This window comes from Paralichthys olivaceus, chromosome 1 (genome assembly GCF_024713975.1).
Source record: "Paralichthys olivaceus isolate ysfri-2021 chromosome 1, ASM2471397v2, whole genome shotgun sequence".
In the NCBI taxonomy this organism is placed as follows: Eukaryota; Metazoa; Chordata; class Actinopteri; order Pleuronectiformes; family Paralichthyidae; genus Paralichthys; species Paralichthys olivaceus.
The window spans coordinates 28,460,554-28,487,327 of record NC_091093.1 but is presented as its reverse complement, the minus strand read 5'-3'; the positions used below and the strand labels follow the sequence as shown (position 1 = coordinate 28,487,327).

At 41.6% G+C, this 26,774-nt stretch overlaps 1 protein-coding gene across 2 annotated transcripts in view; it reads right to left on the bottom strand.

Moving 5' to 3' along the window:
• The window catches only part of luzp2 (leucine zipper protein 2), a 130,817-nt gene that overhangs the window by 64,362 nt on the left and 39,681 nt on the right, over window positions 1-26,774 (bottom strand). For both annotated transcript variants that reach the window (XM_069527049.1, XM_020099395.2), the window contains exons 2-3: window positions 6,394-6,511; window positions 1,151-1,221 (exon numbers count right to left, since the gene is read on the bottom strand). In XM_069527049.1, the coding sequence (XP_069383150.1) occupies window positions 1,151-1,221; window positions 6,394-6,511 (189 nt within the window). The remainder of the gene's footprint in view (window positions 1-1,150; window positions 1,222-6,393; window positions 6,512-26,774) is intronic.

Genomic DNA, 26,774 nt, shown 5'->3' with positions numbered 1-26,774 from the left:
AGGAGGCCTGACTTCATTCCACCTGACATTTCAGGGAGCACCGGGGCCGCAGATGACTCCTAATCATCAGCGGTCTCATTACACACAACATTAATCAGACAACGGTAAAGCTCTTTAGGTAAACACTTCTCCGGCTCGCTTGAAAAAAGACAAAGCGATGTGAGAAAGCTTGAAGTGCTTTTTTTTTTTTTTTTTTTTAAAACACAAAGCAAAGACGGGCACTTTATATTTCAATATACAACGAGGACGTCTGACTGGAGCGTGTTTTATTCATCTGCTTCGGCGTATAATGTCATATTTAAACAAAGTGGGCAACACCCTCAGAACAAGCAGCATCAATAAAAGAGAATGAGCCATTATTTAAATGCCCCGAAAGCTCATTCTGTCAATCAGCCTCCTGCGGCGTGATCCGGTGCAGAAACACTATTTTCTGTTAAAGTCAGAACAGACGAGGTTATTTCATTTCTGACAGTTTCTTTTTTTTTTCTCCGTGCGGTTCTCGGTAGTTTGAAGTGGGCGGGACTCGGTGTTCATGTCAGGTTGGACAATTTTGGTTTCGGTTAAGTTTCTTAAATTCCTACCACAGTTCCATTTTTTTAATATTTCCAAAAAATATTTCTAATTGTGGTTATTGTGATTTCATGTGAGAATACTTCTGATTCTTCTTGATGTCAGAATAAAACTTATCCTTTAATTCAACATTCAACTTTGTTCTCGTTACCGAATCAATTTAAAACCAACACAATCAACCAAATCTTTAACTGCCCTCAGTGTGAATGAGAGAATTCAACCCTCGGTGACTGAATGTTTCTTTAAACCTCTGGAGCTGTAGTTAACTTTTTTATATTTCCACGATTTAACCTTTGGCGTTTTATTGATGAAAGACGGTTCATCCTTTGTGCTTCACGGCCATCGAAGCCGTGAAGCGCGCCACCTCAGGGTCATTAACATTAACTTGGGCCTTGACCTTCACATATCTTTATTGGCTCCAATCAGAACTAAACTCAGAAACACTTCAGCTTCTAGAAAGTTTTCAGAGGCTTTAAAATGTGGAGGTTTGAATAAATAACGAGTTGATGAAAGACTGACTCTTCCTGAGTAGCATCACTTCCGTTGGTAACTCACGTCCCAGTCGTTCACGGTGCCTCACCTCTGTTTGTGGCTCAGCTCCAGGATCCTCTGCACGTCCGTCTTCGCCACTGACTCGTCATTTTTCAGCGACTGAAAGAGAACGGAAGAGGCTCCGTTACATCATGACAAACTGTAATAATCATTTCAAAGCAGTAATCACATGTATCTGCTCTTATCACCAACAGCTTGTGACACCCGAGTCTTCTTCGCGTGTGGATCCACTTTTTCAACCTGAGATATTCTGTGTTTTTTTTCATTTTTATATGTTAGAGACGTCATCTACACCCCCACTTTCCTGCGGAGCATCTCCTGCTGTGCTCTCGCATCAGCTCCTTCTGATATTCTGCAGACTTTTTTACCAACTCACCGGAGAGAAACTCAGCAGAAAGTCCGGAGGCTCTCACTCTAACATTTGCAACCCCTCCGGAGAATGTCTGGAGATTCTCTGGAGTCTGAAAGCAGCTTTGGACAAGCACAACTTAATAGTGCTGTGAAATTATGCAGCTGATGTGAAATGTTGATGATGCCCAAAGCATCTCATACAAACGAAAACTTTCTGGTGATGAACCTCTTCTAAGACTCCTAACGAGGATACAGTTTGTGTTCCACTGGCTCCTAAGCACCTGCCTGATGGGTAATTATGGATTAGTCAGGTCTCTGATTGCCCTACAAGTCCTCCAAGATATTTTTCTTTATTCGTCACGAGCTGAACGGAAACTCCCAGACGGAAAATGTGGACTTCAAGGGAGAGATATCTTCTCTTAAAATTGTGCTTGAAGGTGATATCTGTGGCAGTTAACAGCACATTTCCATAAAGCCCGTTTCCTCCTGTCACCTGGAGATATTTCTCCTCCTCCCCAGCCTCTGATTTCGCTTCATGCACATTTATGTCGAGGAGGAGGAAGAAGGAAAGGAGCCAAGCGTCTGCCTTGATAATAGAGAACGTATATTAACCTCAGATAAGCCGGAGCTGAGTCGAGACTGTGCTGTTGGAACAACAAACACCTTGGAATTGTGTGATATTAGTGAAATGACAGCAGTGCTTGCATTGTCTCTTTGGTGATATCCCCCGGAATTCAATGCTTTATCTGTCACAGAGCCTGAGTCTAATGGCCGCTCTCCTCCTCTTCCCTCTACAATTCATAAAAAAGGGTGATAAAAGCTCAGACCACAAATTTTTACGAGCCTTGTTTTGTCGTCTGAAAATGGGCTTACTCACACAAAAAAGAAAGTTAAGGGGTTGGATGCACTTTCAGTTTAATGTTTGGATGCAGGAAATGTAAAAAAAAACAAAAAAAAAACTCAATCTGTCAATTTTCCAAAGCAGACGGGATGGACAACAATTCACAAAGTTATAATCTATCACACTGGAAGTATCACACCAGCGCGTCAACGATAAACCCGAATGTCAAAGCCACAACAGGAAAGCAAAAGTGACAACACAACTACAGAAGCCACACAATGGAAACACGATCACAACAGAAGTGAGCGACAGCAGATCCGAACTTGTGTTGTTGATTTTGCGGTAGAGTTGTGTTTTTGCTGTTGTGTTGTAGTTCTCTGTTAATACCCTTGGCATATTTGTGTATGTTTTCTTCATGATTTTTGAGCTTGTAATAAGTAAACACTTTTTTAAGTCTACTTTTGTGATACTGGACGTTTTCTATTCTCCACAACCTGAATTACTTAGTGCCATGGCTCTCTGTTACATTTACTTGTTTTGTAAAAACCCTCTGTAGTTATAAACCTGCATATAATATACAGAAGGATAAAAACAAAAAAAAATCTCTGGAAGTGAATATGGGGCTTAATTACAGATTACTACATTTTAAATTAAAAAGTAAATGAACAAAATGTTCAGAGTACAACACAAATGAGTGTCCTTCACATGAGCCACTAATATCATACCACTGCTTTTATTCAAAATAAAAAGCAGCATACAGGGAAGTGCTGTATAATCATTTATCAGTGATGAATCCCCTCTGGTTGTATTGAATTTAAACAATAAAGCAGCTACGCGTGCACATGTCTCGAGGTTATTTTTTTAAATAAATAGCCACTGATGGCCTCAGTTAGTTGCAGGGAAACAGGCGTCATATTCTTGTTCTTGCTGCTTTGCGAAATCTCACCCAGGAGCCACTGCCAGGAATAAATTCCCAGACGCACTAAGTTTAATTATTAGGGTTGCTGACCTGCACCTACAGGGCAACTCATTAAAACTATAAACACTTGCTCCGTCAAATCTTCCCAGAAATACCAAATGCGTCTCCCTGTTGACTCGATTCACGTTTAGAAGGTGGATGATTTTTATGGAGATGATGTTTCCTTCCCCCCCGAAGAATAGATTGGGCACACTGCTCCAAACCGAACCCAACCTCTGGCCTGCACAGAGCACTGGCGCAGGGCCCAGGGCGAAGACAGATGCCAACCTCACTAGCCTGGAGTGACTAGACATCAAAGTCCGCCCGGGGAAGGGGGGTGGGGGTGATGGTGGCCAGACGACATGAGCTTTCTCCAGACACGTGGGGCATCTCTCCCAAACGCACACAAATGCACAAACAGTGTTCAAATCGTTTGTTTGATTACTGAGTTTCGGACAAATCGTTCGTCCGAAGCCAAAAAACATAAACACGCTGTAAAGAGGAAACTACCACTCAGGCCGCAGCTGCACAGAAACACAAGGGCGTCTTGCATTGGGCGACTAAATGTCCACGAGGGAGACGTGTTTTGCAAGATCACTGCTGTGTGCACTAATGCAACACAAAAATACTAAATGATTAAAATATCTGAGTGTATAATTGAGTTTCTGTTCATTTCGTGTCATTGCCAAGATCCGTAATGAAGCTGATCTAACCTGACTGGTGGGAAGTGATGTGCTGGATCGGGCGCTGAGATAACTGTGTTTGTTGAAATGCTCGCAGAATGATTATTATCCACGGAATAAAAAGGTGCGTTACTCGATCAAATGTCCGAGACCAGTGGTCGGCAGGATCAACAGACACCTTCATGTGCAGCTCGGATAATAATCCTCATTATCATCCACCACCCATTCTTACTTCATGCAGAATCGCCCCCGCTGGATGTATTTTTTCCGTCTTTGTTTTCAGGCCAAATTTAATGAGGACAAGATTTTGCAATACTCCACATCAACATGAATGTAGAGTTGAGTGTGTGTGTGGGGGGGGGGGGTTAAAACAGGCCTTTAAATTACCATATGTTGCATTTTTACTATAAAAAATGAGTTAATCAGAAGTCGGCATCTCAGGAGAGCCTCAGGTTTGTTTACATTCCGGTTTAATTAGATCATGACATGATTTCAGAAAACAGCTAATCATTACAGCTTCATTTCTGCAGCTCAGACCATCGGTTGTAATAACAATGTTTTCTCAGAGGTGAAATAATTCCGAGAAACCGTCGTGGTCAGAGCTTCTCACTGCTCGTAAAACAAGCGGACAGCACGGCAGTAAAACAGGAAGTGAGCAGATCCCCTCATGGCAACTTCCTCCTTTGCAGGTAAACTGTAAAGTGCTCTCAACTATGTATCGCAAGCGATAGAGACGTTTACAACCGGCTTCAGCAACTTTTCTCCTCTTCGTCTCAAACACGTTTAACTAAGCCAGAGGTTCGTTTCATCCTTCGACGGCTCGTTGATGTGTCGTTTTCTCTTAACTCCATAATTACTTTGTCCCATTTGTATCATAAATGATAGAAGAACGGCTGAAACAACAAAAGCGAAACCCAGGTTGTAATAAATCCTTGTATGTCTTTGAGCAACTCTACCCAGTCTAGTGAGGTGGCTTTCTTTGCCAGTAATTGTTGACAACGTGCTTTTTGAACAGCCGGCTGTGATGTTGGGTGTTGACAGAGGAACAAGAGACATTTACCTTTCAAGCCATCGTGGCCAGAGGGGCTTGGATTTCCCTCCACACTTTCTCTTTAAGTAACACTGCGCAGTTTTTGTTTTACATTAAAATAGCAGCTTCAAAAACATGTCTGATGGTTCACTGACTTGAAATTGGGAGAATATTTTCTGTCTATTCTTGCTCTATGTGACTTCGGTGAGCAGGTACTGTGAGAAGTGTGGAACTGACTGATGGTCGCAGCTTCAGTCAGGCCCAGTACACATGCACTGAACTCCGGATAATGTTCTGAAATGAAGTTTGAATACAGCAGGATAGTGTCCGGACAACAAATGAACAAACAAAAAAAGAAACACATATCTCAGGACGTACAAGACGGCAAAGGAAGATGTCAACTTAAAAGACAATGGGGTTCGAGAGCTTTCGGTGATAGGGGATATACGATAGACGGTGATCGGTCTGAATCTGAAAATCTGTTTGTTGCAGCGGCAGCTTTTCTGGTTCAGGGAGCCGAGGATCATGGGTAATATTAACCTTGTTTCAGTTCAGTGAGTGTGACGACACAATCAGAGCTCGGCTTCATTAAAAGTGACATCGTGTTGCTTTAAAGGTTCAGTGTGTAGCATTTCGATGATCTATTGGCAGAAATTGAACATAAAATTTTAAATAATCCTATCGTGATGTTTTCACGAGTGTGTTTCATCTACATTGTAGAAATATAAATTTATATTTACATACTTTATATTTAAATACTGTATATTCACATCAGGAGCAGGTCCTCTCTGTGGAGGCCGCCATGTTTTTTACAGTAGCCCAGACTGGACAAACTGAACCTTTTGAGTTTTTATGATGCCTGAAGTTCACCACAGGTTCATGTTTGGAGGGGGAGGGTGAGGTTCAGGCCTGCCACATGCAACTTCACCACTAGATGTCACTAAATTCTACACAACTGAACCTTTAATGCAGCGTACTGCCAACGCTTACGTTGAGATTTTGACGCAGCAGTGTTTAAATGTCTCAAGCTTACCCAAATTATCTTTCTTTCCTCTGCTTCACTAAACCTCTTTGTAATTGCCTTTTTCATTTATGCTAAAAGAATTTGCTTACGCACTAATGAATTGATATGCATTCCCAATTGTGCTCTGCTTATTCAGCAGCTGCATTTCCAGTAACACATCGGAGGCGAAACAATGGGCGGGCTCACTAAATTGGAAAAAACCATTTGCGCATTAATATTTAACAACAGCGAGTTGCTACACAGCAAACTGATTGAAAAATAAATGATAAGAGTCGTGGCCTTGCCGGTCATCAGATGGAACAGAGGCTGGAAAATTACCTTTGGCCCAGAACTCAGCCCAGGATCTTCTCTCCATCTTTGAGAGAGAAACAGTAAAATTCCTACCTGGAGGTTGCCTTTTATGCTGTCCAGCTCTTTTGATGTCTTGGAGAGCTGGTGCAAGATGCTGCTGCGTTCACTGAACACTTCCTTTAGCTTCTTCTCCAGCCCGTCATAGCTTTGTCTGTTGAGAGAATGGGAGAGAAAGAGATTTCACTTTCAAACGTCTGCCACCGGCTGAGGGAATTCACTCTTTATTGGCACCCTTGGGAGAGAGAGGTGTTTTAAAGCGGATTAAACGCACCGTCGTTAAAGCTAAAGGGTAGAGCAATAGGGGTGAAAACTAATATCTACCCAGCACAGTCTCTGAATGAATAAAAGAGAAAGAGAAAAAAAAAAATTGAAGCGTACACCCCTCTCAATTAACCAATTCAGTGAAGGCTCGTTCTTTAGAGATGGGTCTCATGACCAGAGGTATGCCCCTGAATTTCCATTTAAATATTAATGAAGTCCATCCAATTATTAAGGAAAAATTCTGCAGGGCACATTTGTCAAATCCTGTTTTTCTCTTTGCTAAACTGAGCTCTGAGGGAATAGCACTGCAGTGGCATTCCTGTCACTTATTACTGAGGGAGGAAGCTATTACTTCACAGCATGATCTGCAGTCATAATTAAGATTTTCTTTTTTTATTAAAAATATCACAGAACTGGTTACAAAGACGATATGTGAAAAAAAAAATAAGAAAGATGAGTGTCACCCGACGTGAAGGAGCGCACGGGGGGGGGGAGGCTCAGGAGCTGAATGACCCGACACATTTCGCCTTTGGCTGCTTCTTATTTTTTAAACAGCCTGATCGCTTTCTTAATTGACAGGATTAGAGATATGACATTAAATGTTCCCCTTCACTGCCTGACACAAACCTTTAAAAAAATTGAAAAATCTATTTTTCATTTAATCCAACATCCTTGTTTACCAACTCAAGGACAGCAGCGGTCCCTCTGGGAGGTGTCTGAAATCCAGCCTGAATACTGTTACCCTGCTAATAAACGAACCCAGAGGCCCTAAATTTCCCCTTAAGCCCATGAATTTGATTACTTTGATGAGCCCTTGAGTCTTATAATGGTAATTCTGTATAACAGCGACCACAAAAGAGCCCATCCGCTGCACTCATCTGCAGATAGCAGGCGGTCGAGACGCAAAAAGAAAAGGGCAAGGTAATCTTAATTATAGAAATAGGATGATCTTATTTAGAGTATTGCTTTTTCTTTTTATCCCCGTCTGGACAAGGCGTGTTTATCAGGAGAGAAATTGAGGTCAGGGAGTAAAGTGGCCCTGCTTCACTCTCTGATCCTCACTTGCCCCAGTTTACTTTGACCGCTGCAGCACAACTTAGCCGATGTAGTAAAAAAACTGATATTGAGGTATCGTCAACAGCCAGTGGCACAAAGATTAAACCGGTTTCACTCTTCACACCATTATAAGATAATTAACTTACATATAATAGCTTGGACAAGCTTTAGTAGATCTAAATTGGAGATTAAACCCAAATTAAACAGATAGATGGGTGGGTAAAAAAAAAAAAAAAGATTATGTTTCTGCATCTGTCCCTTAAGAGGATCCATACTTTTAACAGTGAATGGAGAAAAAACGGTTTCAAAAGTTTTTTTTATAATATTAATGTATAATATGATCAAGACAATATCAGTTTTATGTGCTAATAAAACACAGAGCTGTGACTTTGACACTTGGGGGTCAGGATTCAAATGCTGCACAGCAAAAACAAAACCATAAAAATGTTAATCCTGGTGAAGTTATCACAGGTGGATAATGGAGAACGGGAAATGACTGCAAATTAAATATTGTTTTGCATCGTAAAAATCTAATCCAATCTTTCAGACATGCACAGAATTCTGGACATTTTCCTGAAACTTTCCGGGAGAGCTTGCATGTGGCAATGCAAATGTCGGAGTCTGGGAGAATACAAATAACTCAGAGATGCAGAAGAAGACGTCAACTTGAAGAGACAACAAGAGTCCAGAGCTTTTCTGAGTGTTAACGAAAAACGTGGCAATTTCTGCATCAGTAATTTAAGCTCTATCCAGGCTTAAGTGTCGCTACAACAAAGAGATTCTCTCCGCTGCTTCCTTACATGATCACAAACTCAAAGCAGCTTCAAGCGAAGCATTTGCACTTGATATATCTGAATACCTGCTTACATTCACTCACCCCCCCCCCCCCCATGCATGAATCACTTTTTTTAACCGAATCTCATTGACCATCGCTCACGTGCAAAGGAATGATAGAAAACCCAAATGCTCATGGACGGAGCCGTTTGCTGCCACATTACTCTGAATCCGTGGCTCCGTTTCAGCCTGGGCCGCCTTCCAGAAAACCCTGCGCTCTCCGTGTCATAGATCGCAGCAGCAGATCATACACAATAACACATAAATCACTAATAGAAAAGCAACACCTGGGAAATAAATAAATAACATGGCACGCTGAATCCCACACATGACTGGCCACCATATGGCATCGGCGGGAAATTTATTGCAGGTTCATGCAACAGGGAAAGATGGGGTGAGAGATTCCTCCCTGTCTGCCATATTATTCATTACACAGTGGAATAGGCCCTTGGGTGTGTGTGCAATGAATAAGACACGTAATTTGGAGCCCGCTGACACAGGAACATGTATATCACAAGGTTCTCGGATACATTCTGGATTTTATTCTCCGACCCAATCCCCTGCACACTGCTCATAACAACAGGCAAACGGTAACAGCTGCATAATTGTACCATGCCCCCCTAAGACTGCAGCGTTCCATCAGCCTCCCCCCGAACAAAGATCTCCCTTTTTCATGGCACAGAGAAGCGATGATGACGACCACGCAGAGCGACAAAAACAGCCTATGATCAGAAACGGCACCACCAGGCTCCTGGTGGAGAGATAATGAAATCTTTCATTTCAGACATCTGCACTTTGAAATCACTCCCGCCCTGTTTTTCTATAAAACTCATCAAACCCCCAAGACTGAGGAGGAGGGCTCATTTATTGGATCAGATAAATGCGTCTTCACCCTTGGAGTCGGAGCGGAGGTCTCGAGTTATATGAGACTGACCCCGCGGAGGGAAACAGAACCTCTGAGGCTTAAGGAAACGCCGTCGCCGCCGCCACACTCAACAGTCAACATCCACACAACGGCTCAATAAAGGAAGCCAAGGCTGTGGCATCCGGCCTCGTGGAGAGAGAGCTCACGGTCCGCTGCCGACAAGTGCTGGCCTGTAAACACTGTCACAGCCAAGGTGCAATAAAAAAGTACACGGACCGCTTTTCTGGACGAATCGGAGCCTCGATTGATTGTTCAACGAGATGTGATCTGAAAGCACAAATAACGGTCCTGTGACGATGACGATGATGAAGTAATTGAAGCTTGATATTTTACAGTTTAACCATAAACTTAATTTACATTTCTAAAAGTAGAAAGAAATCCACTCTTAGTGGAATTCAGCATTAGCAGGTTCAAGTCGAAGGTGAAGTGAGGAGAGCGGAACAAAGCAGAAGCAGAGCGACGTTCACACAAAATGCTAAAAGGGAACATTGGTTCAATCTCTTCCCGTTATCCTCTGGATTCACACTCTACAATAACAGTTATATCCTCCTGCACACATCAATCTCACCCCTCATGGATTCTTTCTCACACTTTCTGTGCTGCTGTCCCTGCATTTATTTATCCATCTCTCTTTTTTGTGTGTTTTTATTTGCAGAAGCGACACAGAGCTTGGGACTCATTCCTCTGCCTGTGCTGTTTGGTCCGAATGACGGCCGTCACAAAAACACGCGGGGAAGATTAAAATGTAATAAACATACAGTGAGCATCTTCTGCTTCGCAATTAGCGGCAGTGCAGTGATGAAGAGGAGCTCAGGGTGTTAGCAGGTTGAGTAAAGCAATGTCTCCTCCTCCACAGCATGAACTCTCACTGCTATTTTTGGAAAGAACATATCAGACAAGGTCGAATGAAAGGGTTCCCCTGGGCTCAGTGTCTTTAAAAGGCCCCATCCACGACCAGACCTGTTATTCTTAATACCCACCCACAGCTGAATCCAGGCTCTATCAATCATTCTTTGCACACGTCAACTAAACACATAATCTAATGAGCATGATGAAGACACGGCCAAGGATCCGTCACTCTTAAATGGCTGAAGGTCTTCTTGCAAATGAAGAAAGTGTCTGATGAGATGTCTGGCTGCTCTGTCTTCTTTAGCTTCGTGCTTTGAGGATGTCAAACTTTTTTATTCAACCCGAGAAAATTGAGTCGTCCGTCAAGCTTTCAGTCAAACTTTGTCCTGTAGTCGTCAGTTTCATTCCTTCCTTTTAAAATGTACTTTATTTGTTTAACTTTATTTAACCTTTCATATGTTTAACAACTTCTTCAGTCCGAATAAATAAGTTCTGCTTGTCGGGGTCAATTCAGGGCAAGACGGTCTGTTGAATAAACTTTTTTTTTTTTTTTTTTTCGTTGAGGTTTACTCGCAAAGTGCCGTCGGGATGCCTCGCGGCTTTATTCCAACCCCTCGGTGTTATGTGCTGTCCCCTGCATCCTGTTTTGTCAGTTGTCAACAAATATAACACGCGGGGACAGAAAACTTTATCTCCCCTCAGTCACTGCAACAATTCTATAGAGGCGGAATAATAATTATCAGATGTTCTGCCACGGATGTTATTTAACTCTTCTAATTCAATATTTGCCGTTATTTGTTTGTGGATGAGTTGAGATTAAACAAGAATGAGGATGGATGTGTTGAATCTACGAGCGACAATAAGCAGCCGATTTAATTTGCAGCATCGTGGTGCCTCATTATTTTTTTAAGGAAAACAAAAAGTTAGCAAACAGTAAAGTATCATCACTGCAAACTGATAAAACTGTACCGTGTGATGTTCAACTTAGATTAAACTTTTCAGAATACTTGGACATGTTACATGAACGTGGATTCGATTAGAACATCTATGAAACGGTGACTTTAGGTCCGTCCATCCATTAGCTTTAACGTTTATCCTCGGAGGGTTGAGGGGAAGTGCTGGAGCCAATCCCAGCTGACATTGGGGAGAGGCGGAGTACGCACTGGACCGGTCGCCAGGTCGACCATTCACGCTCACGTTCACACCCACGGGCCAGTTCCAGTCTCCAACTAACCTCCCACTGCGCGACTCACGGACGGTGGGAGGAAACCGCAGAGCGGAAAACTCACGCGTGGCAAGAACATGCAGACAGTTTAACGCCAGCGCTCCGTTAATAGACCGTGCCGCGTCTGAGATCATGGGATCACAGTCAAATGTGAAATATTTTACGAGGCAGCAGCCACAGAAACAGCTCCTCAGCTGTCATGCAGATTACGGGCAGGCAGCAGTTCATGTGGTAGCTCCAATTTCAGGCTGGATTAATTATGCCATTAGGAGGGGGCATATAAATAGTTTAATATGGGGGATTGCCCAAACCCTGTCAGGAAATTAATGTACTCCTGGAGCATGACCACCATCCAGCATCTGCAACAACCCTCAGTCATGTTTGCCAACTGTTGTATAAACATTGTGGACGTTGCTGGAATATTAATTTAAGTGCATGTCAGGGCACTACATCTTCTTTAATTGTTCAGTGGAGGGATGTGATGAAACAACTGCTGATAAGGAAGCCAATTTAGCTCCGGCAGTGAAGGTCAGCGTGATGCTCACGTCCCGAACGCAGCTGGATTTGTGAAAATCTACGGAACCTCCTGGAAATAATTTCATAAAAATACATCAACAAACCCAAACAACAGAGACTGAGCTGCACCACATGTTTTAAACAACACAGTTTTAGTTTCAGTTACATCTCAGACATAGAGGTGTCTGAAAACTGATGAATGGAAAGATTGAAGAAATAAGTTTTTATATGTTAAAGTAGTTAATCTAAGAATTAAACACTTAAACAAGTTAATCTAAGTATTAAACACTTAAACAAGTTGATCTAAATATAAAACACTTAAGTTAATCCAAGAATTTAACACTTAAACATGTTAATTTAAGTATTAAACACTTAAACATGTTAAACTAAGTATTAAACACTTAAACAAGTTGATCTAAATATAAAACACTTAAGTTAATCCAAGAATTTAACACTTAAACAATATCATCTAAGTATTAAACACTTAAACAAGTTAATTTAAGTATTAAACACCTAAATTAATCTAAGTATGAAACATTTAAGCAATATAATCTAAGTATGAAACACTTAAACAAATTAATCTGAGTATTAAACATTCAAACAAGTTAAATCTGAGTACTGCACCTTTACTTTTTCTTATTATCTTATTATATTTTACGATGTGTTATATATGTGCAGAAGTAATTTTTCCAGCCACAAAGAGTAAAACGAACTGTCCCGTTTCAAACCACATTATTCTGAAGTGAAGCTGATGCACCCCCGACAGAGACGTGTCGTTGTAAAACCGATGAGTAGAAACATTCCAGTTGAACAGACACCTGTTTAGTTTGAGCTGTGACGCCAGCGTGTGTGCAGGTAAATATCAAGTCATTATCCTTTTCTTTTTCTTTTTAAATTTTAAATCTTGTGTTTTCGTCTCTTCAGTGCAGCGTTCATCAAAGACGTGATTCACTCTCATGGAGTGTAGCACCCACACGTTTCTAAAATTATCTCCTGGCTGGTGCTAAGTTTTCCAGGGGACATTTGCATATTCATGGACATTTGTGAGCATTTCAACAAACAATCTCTGTTTCATTTGTTTCCCTTTGCAAGTGTCAGTGATTCCATTCTTTGCAATTACTGTGTAATTTATGCAATTTTGGGTTTTTGACGAGCATAAATCCCGTGGTGTTGTTGCAGTGCTGTAACTCACACACAATGTTGTCGGTCAAATAAAGTCCGTTTCCACATTTTAATTCTCTGAAGTTTTTTTTTTTGGTATGATTTAAATTACAGTTTGAAAACATGTGCCATCCTACAATTAGAGCCTGGGTGCATCTGTGACGCTGATGAAATTAAAGTAGCGTAAACCAGTTTTACACATGAGCAGTAAATGTGCATATATTCAGCATCTTTTCACTCTCCCTAGAATTATAAGAAATTTAAGAGCAAACAATTAAATTCAGCGGTCTCCAGAATCCACAAAGTTTACAACATCGTATATAAACGGAGTCGTTTTCATTTTTCTTTTCAGCAGTTAATATGAAAATGCAGCGGCGGTGGATTGCGATTAGAAAATGATACGAGGTGTCTCCTTTTTTCTCATTCTTGAAAAGTGAGTCCAGCTAATTTGTTTACCACTTAAGTTATGTAATTTTACACCAAGGGAGGTTTAAGGCATTGAAATAGAAACACTTAGCATATTAAATGAATAATTCAGTGATTACTCGCAGGCATTTCCATCCCTAAGTTGGTGCCAATTGCTTTCCCTCGACATTTAATACTCCATCATTCTCTACGTGTACTTGGAAACAATACTGTTTCTCGACAGGAAAACGAAAAAGAAAGAATTCACAAATCAAATGTGAAACTTGACCTTGTGAGGAAAATAATAACAAAGCAGCTAAAGCTATTAAAAGATACCTGGGGAAAAAAACAAAAAAACAATTAACTGATAGCCCACTGCTGACATGATGCATGTTCTCAAACCACAGGATTTTAGTTTGACTTGTATGAATATGAATTCCTGTCTTTGTCTCTGGCTCAGTTTTAGTTTCAGTCGCATGAAAAAAAAAAAAAAAAAGAAAAGTTAAACCTCGGTGTATTTTCCTATTTTCTGCCCGGGTTGAGCTCATCAGACGATTCACTCTTCTCCCTCCGTCATGTGCGATCCAAATAATTTTCACAGTGACATGAAGCCGTCTCAGCCAAACTATGACCGTGCCTGGAAAAGCCGCCTTTGAGTTTCACCGGGTCAATGCCAGACTGTGTTATCATACATCCCACATTCCTGGGCTGTTACACATCCACAACAGAGATGCTGATGTTTGATTTGTCGCGTCTCTCGTGTCGTTAATGTGACTCATTCCGTCTTCCTATGGCGAAACCTCTCATCTCGTGACCTATATCACACAAATTACGTCTCTAAAAGAATCGCGGGAACTTCTGACGGTTGCCAACTTCAATTAAATCCGGGATTTGAGTGCATCTAATGCAATTATGCCCATCCTTGCTTTTCAAAGCTGTGCTACACTGTGTTTGCAGCATCAGTAACTGATGTGCGATAATCAGGCTGGACTGAGCTTGGACTCTTTTTTTATTTTTTTGTTTGAACGGCTGCCAAACATCAATGTTCACTGATAAACAAAGAGATTTCTTTTGTCTCATCGTTTCACCTTTTTGCCTCGGCTTTGTTTCCAGTGTCGTTGGAAACCGGAGGGAGCGTCCACGCGACACGTGAACACGGGATTCTCCTCTATTTTCATTCGCCAAAGCAAAAGCGTTGGAGACGATTGGCTGTGACGGTAAGTGCACAACATGAGAAGCTGTAAAAGTTGACACGAGAACTTGAGGCGGATGCATCACCCAGTCGTATATATAGTGTATGTGAACTCAACAAGAGCACAGTGACCCACAACGTTACAACAAGAAGATACAGCTTGAAAAACATTTTCAACTGAAAACCTTCTGTCGGTGTGAAATATTCATTCGCAGGGTTTGTCCCTGGGAAATGCAGTGGCGCAGGTGGTGAGGGCTTAACGGAGGATTTCAGCCGTGGGACGACACAAAGCACTTTCTTAAAATACCTGTGTGTGATCACGCTTAAACGCAGAGAGACCGATCAGCTGATCAACTCGCCATGTTAGTTTTTACAGTCGTGTGCATGATTTTTTAAAATGTTTCCTTTGTTTAAGTTGAAGGTTAAAACTATCGACGTATAATTTCAGCTTCAATTTGTTTTTGTTTTTTTTCTTGAGAGTTTTAAATAATTAAACAAAAGAGAATCTCATTTATTTTCTGTCAGTCAACTGATCGATTCAGGGTCGGATTGTGCCAACTTTACTAATAATGTCCGCCGACGGTAACGCCGGTGAAGCCGAACTTCCAGTATGATACTCTGCATACTGCATTTGTATTCTTGTACGTAACATTACGCATCTACGAAGTAGATAAAGGTGTAATGTTTCTGAAATATGAAATACTTAGCAGTAGCCCTCCTCCACCAGGACCAGTGTTGCTATGTGTCTTGCTTTCTCCCCAGAACTGGCAACAAGCAGACAGATGCGTCTGATTCACATCAAGGGCAATCAGCGAGGCCTTCCCCCCCCAAACTTCCAAGCATCACTCAGGGAGAACACGAGAGGACGAGCTAGCGGCGGCGGCGGGAGGAGGGGGAGGGGGGGCGAGGTGCAGAATCTGGAATTGGATGACGGATGTGACTTGATTACTGGTTAACTACCCTGCTGGTGCACCAATCCCATCTGGACGAGCAAACCGCTGGGGCCCGGATCATCAATTTGAAGTAGGCGAGATTATTTGAATGCATTGTTTGGTTCCAGGCCGGCTGACAGTTACTGGGCTCCGCTCTTCCACTGAACTTCGGAGCGGTCTTTCTGGCTCCTACTCCCTCAGTGATTTGCCACCTGACCGACTCTTTGATAAAATCTCCCATCAAGCTTTTCATCAGACGTATTACTTGTTCGCTGGGTGTATTGTAGCACCTGCACCTGACACGGCGCTCTGCTTCTAACACAAACCCCGTCGGCCACAGTTAAGAACGATGTAGTGCAAACTTCCCTCTGCAGATGGATGAAAAGAATACGACTAAACAGAGCGGGTTGTGATCGATTAACAACTTAGTTTGGTGCATTTAATGAAGCGTGACCCGAAGTCTGTCGTGTAGAAACCGGACGATAAAACAATATCCATAACTTGTACGGCACCAAAAACATGCTGCACAAACATCTACCAGTTTTTGTTTTTCAGAGTTTGCTGAGTGGGATGAAAGAAAACACTGCAAGATCATCAAAAAGCAATTTTCAAAAGTCTGAAGTTCTGAACAAGTTGAGGTTCAATCATGACTCAGATAAACAGTTCTGAGAATGAGTCAGTTCATAGAAATTCTCTATGTTGAGATATGATAACCTCATATCTTTCCCAAAGACCGACCTACCGCTGCAAGTAGCGCGTTTCCATCCCTCCCTCCTTACAAATCTTATTAAATGTGCATTTTATAAGCTCGGGAAAGCTCCACTGTCTCTGGTGGATATTTGCTTCAGAGTGTTGTCTCTGATGTTGTTGCTAGTTTTCCACAAATCATCCTCGGGCAAAGAACCAACCCACACACAAGTGGCAGGACTGATTTTCTACACTCTTATAAGCTGCGAGCAGTTTTTTTTTTTGTCTGACCTGACCTCGAGAGCAGAGTTAACGTTGCTGTAGCAGGTAATTGAGTTTACAGGCACTACACACTCTGGACGTTCACTCATTGATTTCTTATAATCCAGCAAATATTTAGAAAGAAAGAAAACGCTTCAGGGCTGAAATGGAACTGCATTGATTAGATTTCACATAATGCTACCAAAATCAGTCTGGCACCGAGAAACAGAAAGTGTACAAGGCTCTGACAGTTTACGACAATACTGTAAACACAGAAATGAGAGCTAAGCAGTTTATAACAGTAGGTTAGCATTTGCACATATTACGATATTACGTGCATTCGTCTCACTGTTGTTTTTTTTTTTTTCCAGGCACGACAAATTATAATGTATAGAAAGTATAACTAGACTTCACCAGCTCTCAGCTGAACCAGCTCCTGTATAAAATCATTACACTGTAAGCTCCAGCACGCCACAGGATCAAACGGAATTCAAGTGATGGCGAGGTTGATGACAGGTTTTCTGAATGTTTGAAGTGTAGCTTTAATGTGCAGCCGTGTGTGTGTGTGTGTGTTAGGCCTCGTGACACCTGTTAACACAAAGGACTCACATATCAAAGTGTCGTTGCAGATAAGTTGAACATATAGTTCCATTAATGCCTTTATTTTGCAGAGCACTCATCACGTCCTCCAGGACTGAAGTGATGTGAGCGAGCACAGTGTTTTTCTAACCGGCTGACCAGAGGTAACACATTATGGCTCAGGTGAAAGAAAGAGCGGAGGACTTAACACAGATTATCATAGAAAGAGGGAGACGCTTGTGCAACAGTTTGATCTGGAACCGGAAAACATTTAAATATATAATTTCTAAAGCTAAGGTTTTAGAAACAGGTTGGATTTGCCGCACTTTTCTTTCAAAGTCGCTCCGGAGTCGTCGTCGTCTGAGCTGCTCGGGATCATGTGGATCACAGAAATTAGTTTTCTTCATTTTAATAGACGGTCACACTTTTGGTAGAGTATCAAACTGGACCACTGACTCCTGAAATAGACTTGGAAGCATTGGGGATAATTTCGCAGCTCCTGGATCAGAAGTTGGAATTCTCCTTGTTCTCTGGCAGCTTCCGGGTCCATCAGAATTGGATGGACCCAATCTTTTCATTTTAAATGAGCGCGAGAGAGACGACAAACTCACCCGACTGCTCGACGAATAGAATAATAAAAAGCATCGGACTCAGTGAGCGAGGTTTCTGTGCGTGACGATTGTTAATAAAGACCTTCACTTTTCAAACGCGACAAATCTGCAGGCTCAAGCGTTAGTTAGCTTTCTACCCCAGTGAGGCAGCGGAGGAGGCGGCGGAGGAGGGGAGCAGCGTCGAGCGTCTGACTGGGTGCACGGGTATTCAAATACATGCAAACCTATTGTCATGTCAAATTTGTCCGAACTTGATTTTTTGGAAAAAGTGACAGCCCTAGTATGTGGTTCCTTCAAATGTGTGCGACTTACTGCCTGGTGGTGATTTAGTGTACGCAGCGTTTCTCTTCAGCGCGGCTCCTGGGAGTCTGCACAAAGACGATCACGACCACACAGTCTGATTTAAGTGCTGACGAGGGTCCTGTCTGATGAGTGAGCTGACAAACGGCGGCGTGCTGATGGAGGCATTCAGGTCAGAGGGACAACCTTGGTTTTGGCTTGTAAACAGTCACACCACGCCTCCACCTTCAACATACGCAGGTTGAACCCATCGTTCATGCACAAGCTCTTCTGATGCAAGCAAATGCAAATTTATCCAAATCTGCTTTTTAATCATAAAAATCCATCAGAAGTGACAAACCGAGAAAAAACAAACATTGAACGTGTAGATAAATCACATGTATGAGGCAAAGACCCTCGACTTAATCTGCATGGATTTCATATCAAATTATAAATGTGCATATTAGCATATTAAGTAAAAAAATGTAACACTAATCTGCAAGCAATTTACATAGCTTTTCATTAACCATGCTACTTTATGCCACAATGATGGGGAAATTATCTATCATGCCCACAAATACCACCAATCTGAAAATAAGGGGCTGAGAGGGGCCGTGGTTAATGGAGGTCCTCACCCCTGGTTGATAAGAACGAACATGAGCATCTGCGGCCTCGCTCCGCAGCAACAGGGAGACCACAGGAACCGTAATTTTATTCCAACCCTAATCCGATAATGATCCAGTTACTGTATTTGAGACATTCCTTCATGAGACAAACCCGTAACTACCTCGTCTAAGAGCAACTTTCACTGAGGAGTCTGCTGCTAATTGCTGAATATTGGAACAGGGCTATTTACAGTAACATGAGCGCAGGAGAAAATTAGGCTTTTCCCTAAATCCATTATTTTTACGAGCAGAGGGAGCAGGAATAAGGAGAGCACATCACCGCATGGTTGATCGTCCTCTAACAGTCTGCTTTTAAAACAAAATCATTTGAGGACCATCTTCAAACGGAGAATCATAGAGCTACTTATTAGCATCGCGATACGACAGCAAGATAGACGGAACGTAGAGAATTAAATGGACGCAAACTGTCTGGCAAAATAAATACAGGCGATTTCGGTGTAAGGGAAATTAATTTTAAAGGCTACATAAAAATCCAAGGGTTAAGGGGTTTTGTTTTTACATTGGAAATGTCTTATTTCTCCCTGGAGGAGACTGTTGAAATGAAACTCAAGAGAAGACCACGTGTGTGTGTGTGTGGTTGCTCTTTTCAGTCAGAAACAGTAATGAAGTATACTTTGAAGTACAAATACATCAGCTGCTTTCAGGCAGACACAGTGTCATCAGCAGCAGGGCATATTTTCTTCCTGCCTTTGTGTTGGAATAACTCGGCTCACCATTTATCGTGCTGTTTCAGTGAAATCCTTCAATCTCGGTGTTTGTTGCTGTGCTCCCTGGTACCTGGCCTCTCCGGCGCTGCCATCTGCTAACGTGCTTAATGTGCCGGATTCTCTCTCTCTGCTTGACCCCGTCTCAAAACACATTTATGCATTGAAAACGAGTCAATCTCCCCCGTGTTGTACTCCGTCGGCTCAGCGTCGGGAGCAAAGCTGCACAGGTTCTCAAATTGCTTGTCTCGAGAATAAAATGCAACCTGATTATTTTAGATGGGGGAAACCACATCGCCCCGAGGCGTGGGACAGTTTGAAATGGGCTCATCGTTCAATTCTCAAATCTCCTGCGATAGCCCTTACACGTCCATGAATATTAATGGAATTAAAAAATATCTCGCAGCTAAACACTAATGAAAAATGGAATTTTAGTTTCCATTTTCCGTAACAGTGAGGTAGAATATGGGCGTCATGTGCCGTCTTCTTAATTGGGCGTGAAACAGGATTAAACTGATTTATTTCTAAATGGAAAGATCGTGGTCACGCTTATTTTCTGGATTGGAGTATTAACCCACGCATCGTACTTTTACTTGAGGTGTTCAAAGTTTTTCGCTTGCCGAGAGACATTACACTTCACGTTAACTTCCTGCTTTCAGAGTTTTAATCCAACCACGCACGTTTCAGTGTTCGATGATATCAAAACACGACTGACAGAAGAACCAACGATCGGTCAAGTGCTTGTATCAGCAGGATCTCGTTTCCACAGCAAATACAATTGTAGCTAAAAAAGTACAATATTACCCTTTAAAAAGTAGTGATGTAAAACAATTTGAAGCAGGATTAGAGATGTACTTCAAATGTGTACTTAAATACAGAGATTAAATGTACAGTACTTTGTAGTATTCAGTATATCCAGCGTCGCGCCTTCTGCATGAATGAGATATAAACCAAAGGTTGATGTTTTGGCTCGTGTGATCAGACGATGGTTTTTTTTAGAATAAATTAAAGCTGTTAAAATTATCCCCATGTTGAAGCGACTTTAAGGCACAGCTACTTTGATGATCCCGGGATGACAAAAGGGATTACACAACAATAACACTCACACGGGTTTTACATAAACGCAGCTCCTGGCGGTGTTGAGCAGGGGGACGGGCAGAGGTCACATCGGAGCTAAGAGTTCCCTTCTCGACTGTCTTAGTAGATCTTTTGCTCAAAGTGCCGGGCATGTGCGGTAATAACATCCCGGACTTTAATCCTGTCTGGGACCTCTGCTGCATGTCGCGCCCTCTGTCTCCCAGATTTTTGTCTCTTTCTACTGCGAACTGCATAATAGAGCAGAAATACCATGAAAATGCTCCTTAAAGGGCACTTACCCAGAAACGCTGGAGGGGACCGAGGCCGTGGATCTCCCCATGTGAGACTTTTTTTATTTTTTGCAAGTCCACTTGGTGAGGACGGCACATTTAAAAAAAAAAAAAACTTTTATTTGCAGGAATTAAATAAAATAATGACGGAAACTAAAGTTCATGATTCCAAAGGGTGAACCGATGTATGCGTGGGCTAAGGTTTCTCTCTGCACACGCTGGATACAAAGGGAAAGTAAGTTTCCTTTCAACTTACAGACAGGATGAAAACGTCCTTGTGCTCAACAGTGTTGAAGGTTCCCTGAGTGTGAACGGCCCACCCACTGTGCAGTGGCTATTTACGGGTTCATCAGATCTTTTACCTTGCAGCTGTTAAGAGGTTCAATCAATGCGTCTTTGGAAAAAACATCTTCATATTTAATTCAATGGGTATAGAGGACGAACCCACTGCATTCCAGTTTTGTAGTGTTTGCGTCAGGATGCGACAGGTTATTAGTGTTTCCTGATCAGTCGCATATTTTTCATTCTGGTCAAGATGAGTAGAACAAAAACTACTACTACGACTCCGTTAAGGTTTAAAAACTACGATCTCTAAGACAATCTGTCCATCTGACCTTCTGTCCTGCTTTATCAGCATCGTGCTCAAAATTATCTTTTATTAAACATCCAAAAAATAGAAAAAACAATGGAAGCTACTGGCAAATATTCAGGAACAATGTTTTACAAACACATTCCGTCACCTTTCAAAAGTTAACACCACATTTGAACAAGTCGAGGCTGTTTCCACACTCTGTGCTGTCCCTGACTCGTTCAGAGCTTATCCATCCTCCTCATGACATTGATTAACCGAGCAAAGACTGGCGGTAGCTAATCCGTTGCACTTGGACTGTCGGGAGGAGAAAATGAGAGGCGGTGAGAGGCTGCGAGATATGAAAAAAGGTCATAATGCATCTAAAAACAGCAGCAGATTAAATTCACACATCCTGTTTTCATGGCTAATCAAGAGAAATGCGTGTGTTGCTTCTCTCATTAGAACAGAAACTGACAGGAGAACATTTATTTTCATGTTATATATATTTATACAGTACGGGGGTTGGCATGTAAGGTGATGTAAGATTGACAGTGAGCACATGGTGAATTTATGACTTAAATTCAGGTCAGTGTTCATGAATAGTAATTTGACCATTTCATTTGAATTTCACGTTAATGTTTAATGGCGTCATTGATCTCCAGGTTCCACAGAAACTGACGGCAGATGTTGGCTCATGTTTCATGAATCCGTCACGAGACGTTTGTTTAAAAGGTTGATGATTTTAATTGGACTCTGACGTAACTTCTGTCTTTTACATAAACATGAAAACTACATAACACGGAGGTAAAGAACAAAAACAACTTAAAAAGCAGAATGTTAAATTTAAATAATCTAAAAGTCTAAAAAAACATAAGCCTTGCCCATTTAATGTGTACACGGAAGTTTTAACTCAAATACGAATACTTCAGATTTATTGTTTTGTTTTCGGCCATGCTATCAAATATCGAGAATCCTGGAAATATCATGGTATCTGTATTGAGTACAAAAGTTTTGGTACCATGACGTCCCTCCTTTGAAAGTTCTCAGTTTGAACTTGGAGTCACGATCTCATTGAACATCCGCGTCAGTGCAGCGTGTTAAATATCAAGTGTAAGACATGACATCTGGAACGTTGAACGCTGGTGGGAACGCCGCGAATCAGCGACAATTACTTTTATCACCACGGAATTGATTCAAGCTGTCATCTTACCTTGGAGACCCAATCCAATGTGCGTCTACAGTGAATAGTAATACATGTGACTTATGTTTGATGAGCCCCGTTTTTTCCTCCCAAATTGGACAAATGGTGGAAGAAGTGCATGACAGGCACGAGAGACAATTTCATCGCAGACAAGTCTTTAATGATGTCTCATCTGCATTTTTTCAATTTCAACGAGGCCAAAAATAGATCACCGGCCGGGCTTTGTCGGAATGAGTCACGTTAAACGGATGGCAGTGAGACAATCGCTTCTCGGAGGTTTGCGTGTCTGTTTTTAGCAATGTCTCATTTATACGTTTAACAAAACCCATTGTTATAATTGAATGATAATTTCCTTTTGCACCAAATACGCTTCTTCCTGAGTGGATTGGTTCATTGACTTTGTTTGGTTTGAACAGAGAAGGTTGTTTATTTTGGTTTGGTTTGGTTTAAATGGCTGTGGATGTAAGTGCTCGAGTTGGAACAAGAAATAAAATGACGTAAAACAATTAACAAATATACAAATATTAACAATGATAGTTTATCAGGGAACAAACATGTAAGTATTTGATGAAAAATACTTGACGGATTCATTGCAAATGAAATAATTGCAGCCCTGAATAATAATAACTCGTCAATGTTACTTTCAAACGGTTTTAACGACGCTTGTTTCTTTCAATCAGAACTTTTGATTGCTTTGAGTTTTTATTTAATGCTGTTGTTATCAATATAATGCTGATATTATTATGAATATTATCTATGAAACTGTATGATCTGTGTTACGTTTGCTTCAATTTGTGGACGTTTGTGTCCAAAACCAAACTTGAAGTCGTCACATTTTCACAGAATCACATCAAAATAAAAAAGGGTCCCGTGGGGATAATTAAAATTTAAAGGACTCTGCTTGTTGCTGGCAACTAACCCCCTCTTCTGTTGCTTGCATCTCATTTGCATAATACAGGCTCTGCTATTTGAAATACGTCATGTGCAATCTGAGGCCCCATGAGCTCGGATACAGATGCTCTCCCCACGGGGCCGCCCGTCCTGCTGAGAGCCGGGGCAGAGTCTTGGCCCTCCACTTCAGATGTTGGCTGAGCCACTGACGCCACCGAGGCACTTTTGCCGGCGCCACGCAGCCAAGGCCATTAACATTCGGATAAGTTCAGCCGGAAGACTGGAGAGAATAAGCCGACGCCTGTTATGAAAGCGAGACAGATAATGGCTAAAGCTCGCACTGTGTTGGGGGGTCAGAACGTCTTGTTTGTCACACTGGATTTTGAATTCTTCTCTCAACATGGCTCACGCTGTAAGCTCCTCACACTGTTTCCACTTCTGCACAAAGGCAGAGCAGGGAGAGCTGGCGCAGGCTTGACCCTCCCTCCCCTTCTCCAGCCCTCCATCCCTTCCTCCATCCCTCTCGGCTCTCGTGTCTCTTCGTGTGATCGTCAAAGTCAGAGGAGAATCTCTTATTCTTGTTGCTGCGGATCTTCAGTCCATTCGTGACCTTTAAGATTAAAGATAAGCCACAAAGTGTTAGCTTCACGCCACCGCTTTCTTTTTTCCTCGTGTTTCTCGCTGGTTTTTGTTTTTTGATTAAATATTTAGCATCGACAGATCTTCAAAGTGGCCTGATGTGCAAATGAGGCATTATGATGGGATAAATCAATCCAGAGAAATAGGTGTGATGAATAAAGGGCCCGGCTGACGGAGAAAGCTGTGATAGAATGATAAAACAACACAGGATGACACATTCGCCTCTGGCAAGAGAAAAACATCACACGCATTCCAGCAGATTTGTTGTTGTTGTTGATCTGTTGAGTAATTAAGCATAAATTGGTCGTTCCTGCCAGATTTTCACAATCAAGCATCATCAAAGCTCTCATGGTTGGATTCGGTGCCGCTGCCCAACATTTCTTATTCAGCCTGTGCTCGTAACAGTAACCCTGCTGAAACAGAGACACCTCTGCAGAACGGGCGGAAAAATCAATTTCAGGTTTACTCCAGAGACGCACAGTCAGATGTTTCTTTACTTTTGCTGTCAAAACCGAATCAGGCTCCGACTTTGTGTGTGAGTAAACACGATACACAAAACTACATCGATAATAAACGAGAAAGAAAATATTCGCCAAATGCCAGGTATGTTTACTTTCGCTATTCAGTATGATGAGAAATACAATTAAATAGTGTTTTATTCATCACTTTACTGCAAATAGCACTGACGTTTCAATGCCAATAAAATGATATCCAGCTAACACTCAAACACTTTCTCTTGTTGGTAACGTGACAACTGCTTGGTGCATCTTTATTAATGACATTCGTTAAGCTTGTCATCTTAATTAATGTCGTCTCTTAATTTGCATAACAGATAACCAGTTAATCAGAGTTGTCAATAAGTCTTTCCCCACTCGTCCCCATTGTGCCAAGACTTGACGCTGAATTACCCCGTCAACCTTAAAACCCACATATCTGAAGGACATATTAATTATCATGACCAGAATTGCACGTAGCGGTCATGCTATGTCACGCGTAGGCACGGAGCACAAAGTAATTATTACAATGGAAGTTTGTGATTAATGTAAACTCTCAGACTTTATATAGTTTTACTATTAACCTTTGTATCTGTCGCTATGGAAATGTATTAACTAGAAACACGTAGTTTGAACAATATCACATCTGGATTTAAATTAATGATGGTGTCACAAACACAATAACACTGCTACACACTGCTTTGGTCGTTGGATATTTAGTCATTATGAATTTTGTCCAAGTTTATAATTATTTAAATATCGAATGTTTACACTGATTTCACAAAAATGTTTAATATGCAGAGAAGACATGTTTACACTATATCCTAATTACTTCTATTTTATCAGTCAGTCAGTCAGTCCGGCACTAATGACAGTATAAAAATATTAAATATATAATTGTACTTTACTGTATAATCATTCCAATGGCAACAGATAATCCAGAATAAATAACTGACATCCAATGAGTGAAAGATTTGAGGAAATGTTTTCCGCACGTGCTCCTCTCCTCGGAGTTGAAGCGGAATGTGTTTTAAATACCTCAGTGAAAACTATTCACAGTAGTTACACACGTGTTGATGAAATCTCATGAAAACCGTAACACTGTGTTTTCTGCAGGGATCAAAAATAAATTTCAACTCCAGACCATTTTCCCGACCGAGGAACTATAAAACTATTCTCCGCTTTGTGCTAAGCCTATCGACTTCTCTCCGAAGAGCGAGAGCGGTGAGTTGCCAGCTCGCCAGTGCTGCAATTTGTAAGGGAGCCTCAGCGGAGGGTGGCAAATAGAAAGACGGCGAACAAAACAACATTCATGATTAATCCTTATTTAAATTACATTGTTTTGTTCAGCCGGTGGCAGTGTTTACCAGAAAAAAGGGAAAACACTGAGTAACAGGGAAAGGAGTTGTTTAAGTGGAAAGTGTCCAGGTCCACGTTGAGCCTTCAGACGGCGCAGCACTGCTCCAATCTGCCCCTGTAGCCCGTCAGTGATAGAAGAACGTGTTCTGCTGCACACTGAGCATCCAAAGGCTCATTAAGAGAAGGATCTGGATCATGAGGAAGGATGAGAGTGACTGATGAGATGAGGGTTAGCTCACACAAGAGTCAGGAGTCACCCAGTTCACGTGGATACTGGATCTTCCCAAAAATACTAATGTTTTGAGTGTGAGTGTAGAAAAATGAACAATCAGCTTCTCATTATGAGCGATAGATCCTTCTGCCAAAACAAAATGAGTTTATATAGGTCAAGACAATAAGACTTCTGCACCAGAGTTCTGCAATTTAGGATCATGGGGTTGTAAACACGCCACTGTCGCTAAAATCTGATGAAAACACAGTTTCAAAGTCCTAACGAAGCGAATTACCTGATTGTTTTACGTAGAATATGTAACTTGGGCCACGAGGGTTCTCTCAATCAAAACAAAAACAAAACACCTAGTTTGATGATGCCTTGAGGCAGCATGGCATCATGGGAGTTGTTGTGTTTACCCCCATTGCCAGTGAAAATCTACCTGACATAACTCGGGCATAAAAATCAGAAGGTAACGTTTTATATTTTTTTGATTAGGTTAAGATATGATGCAATTA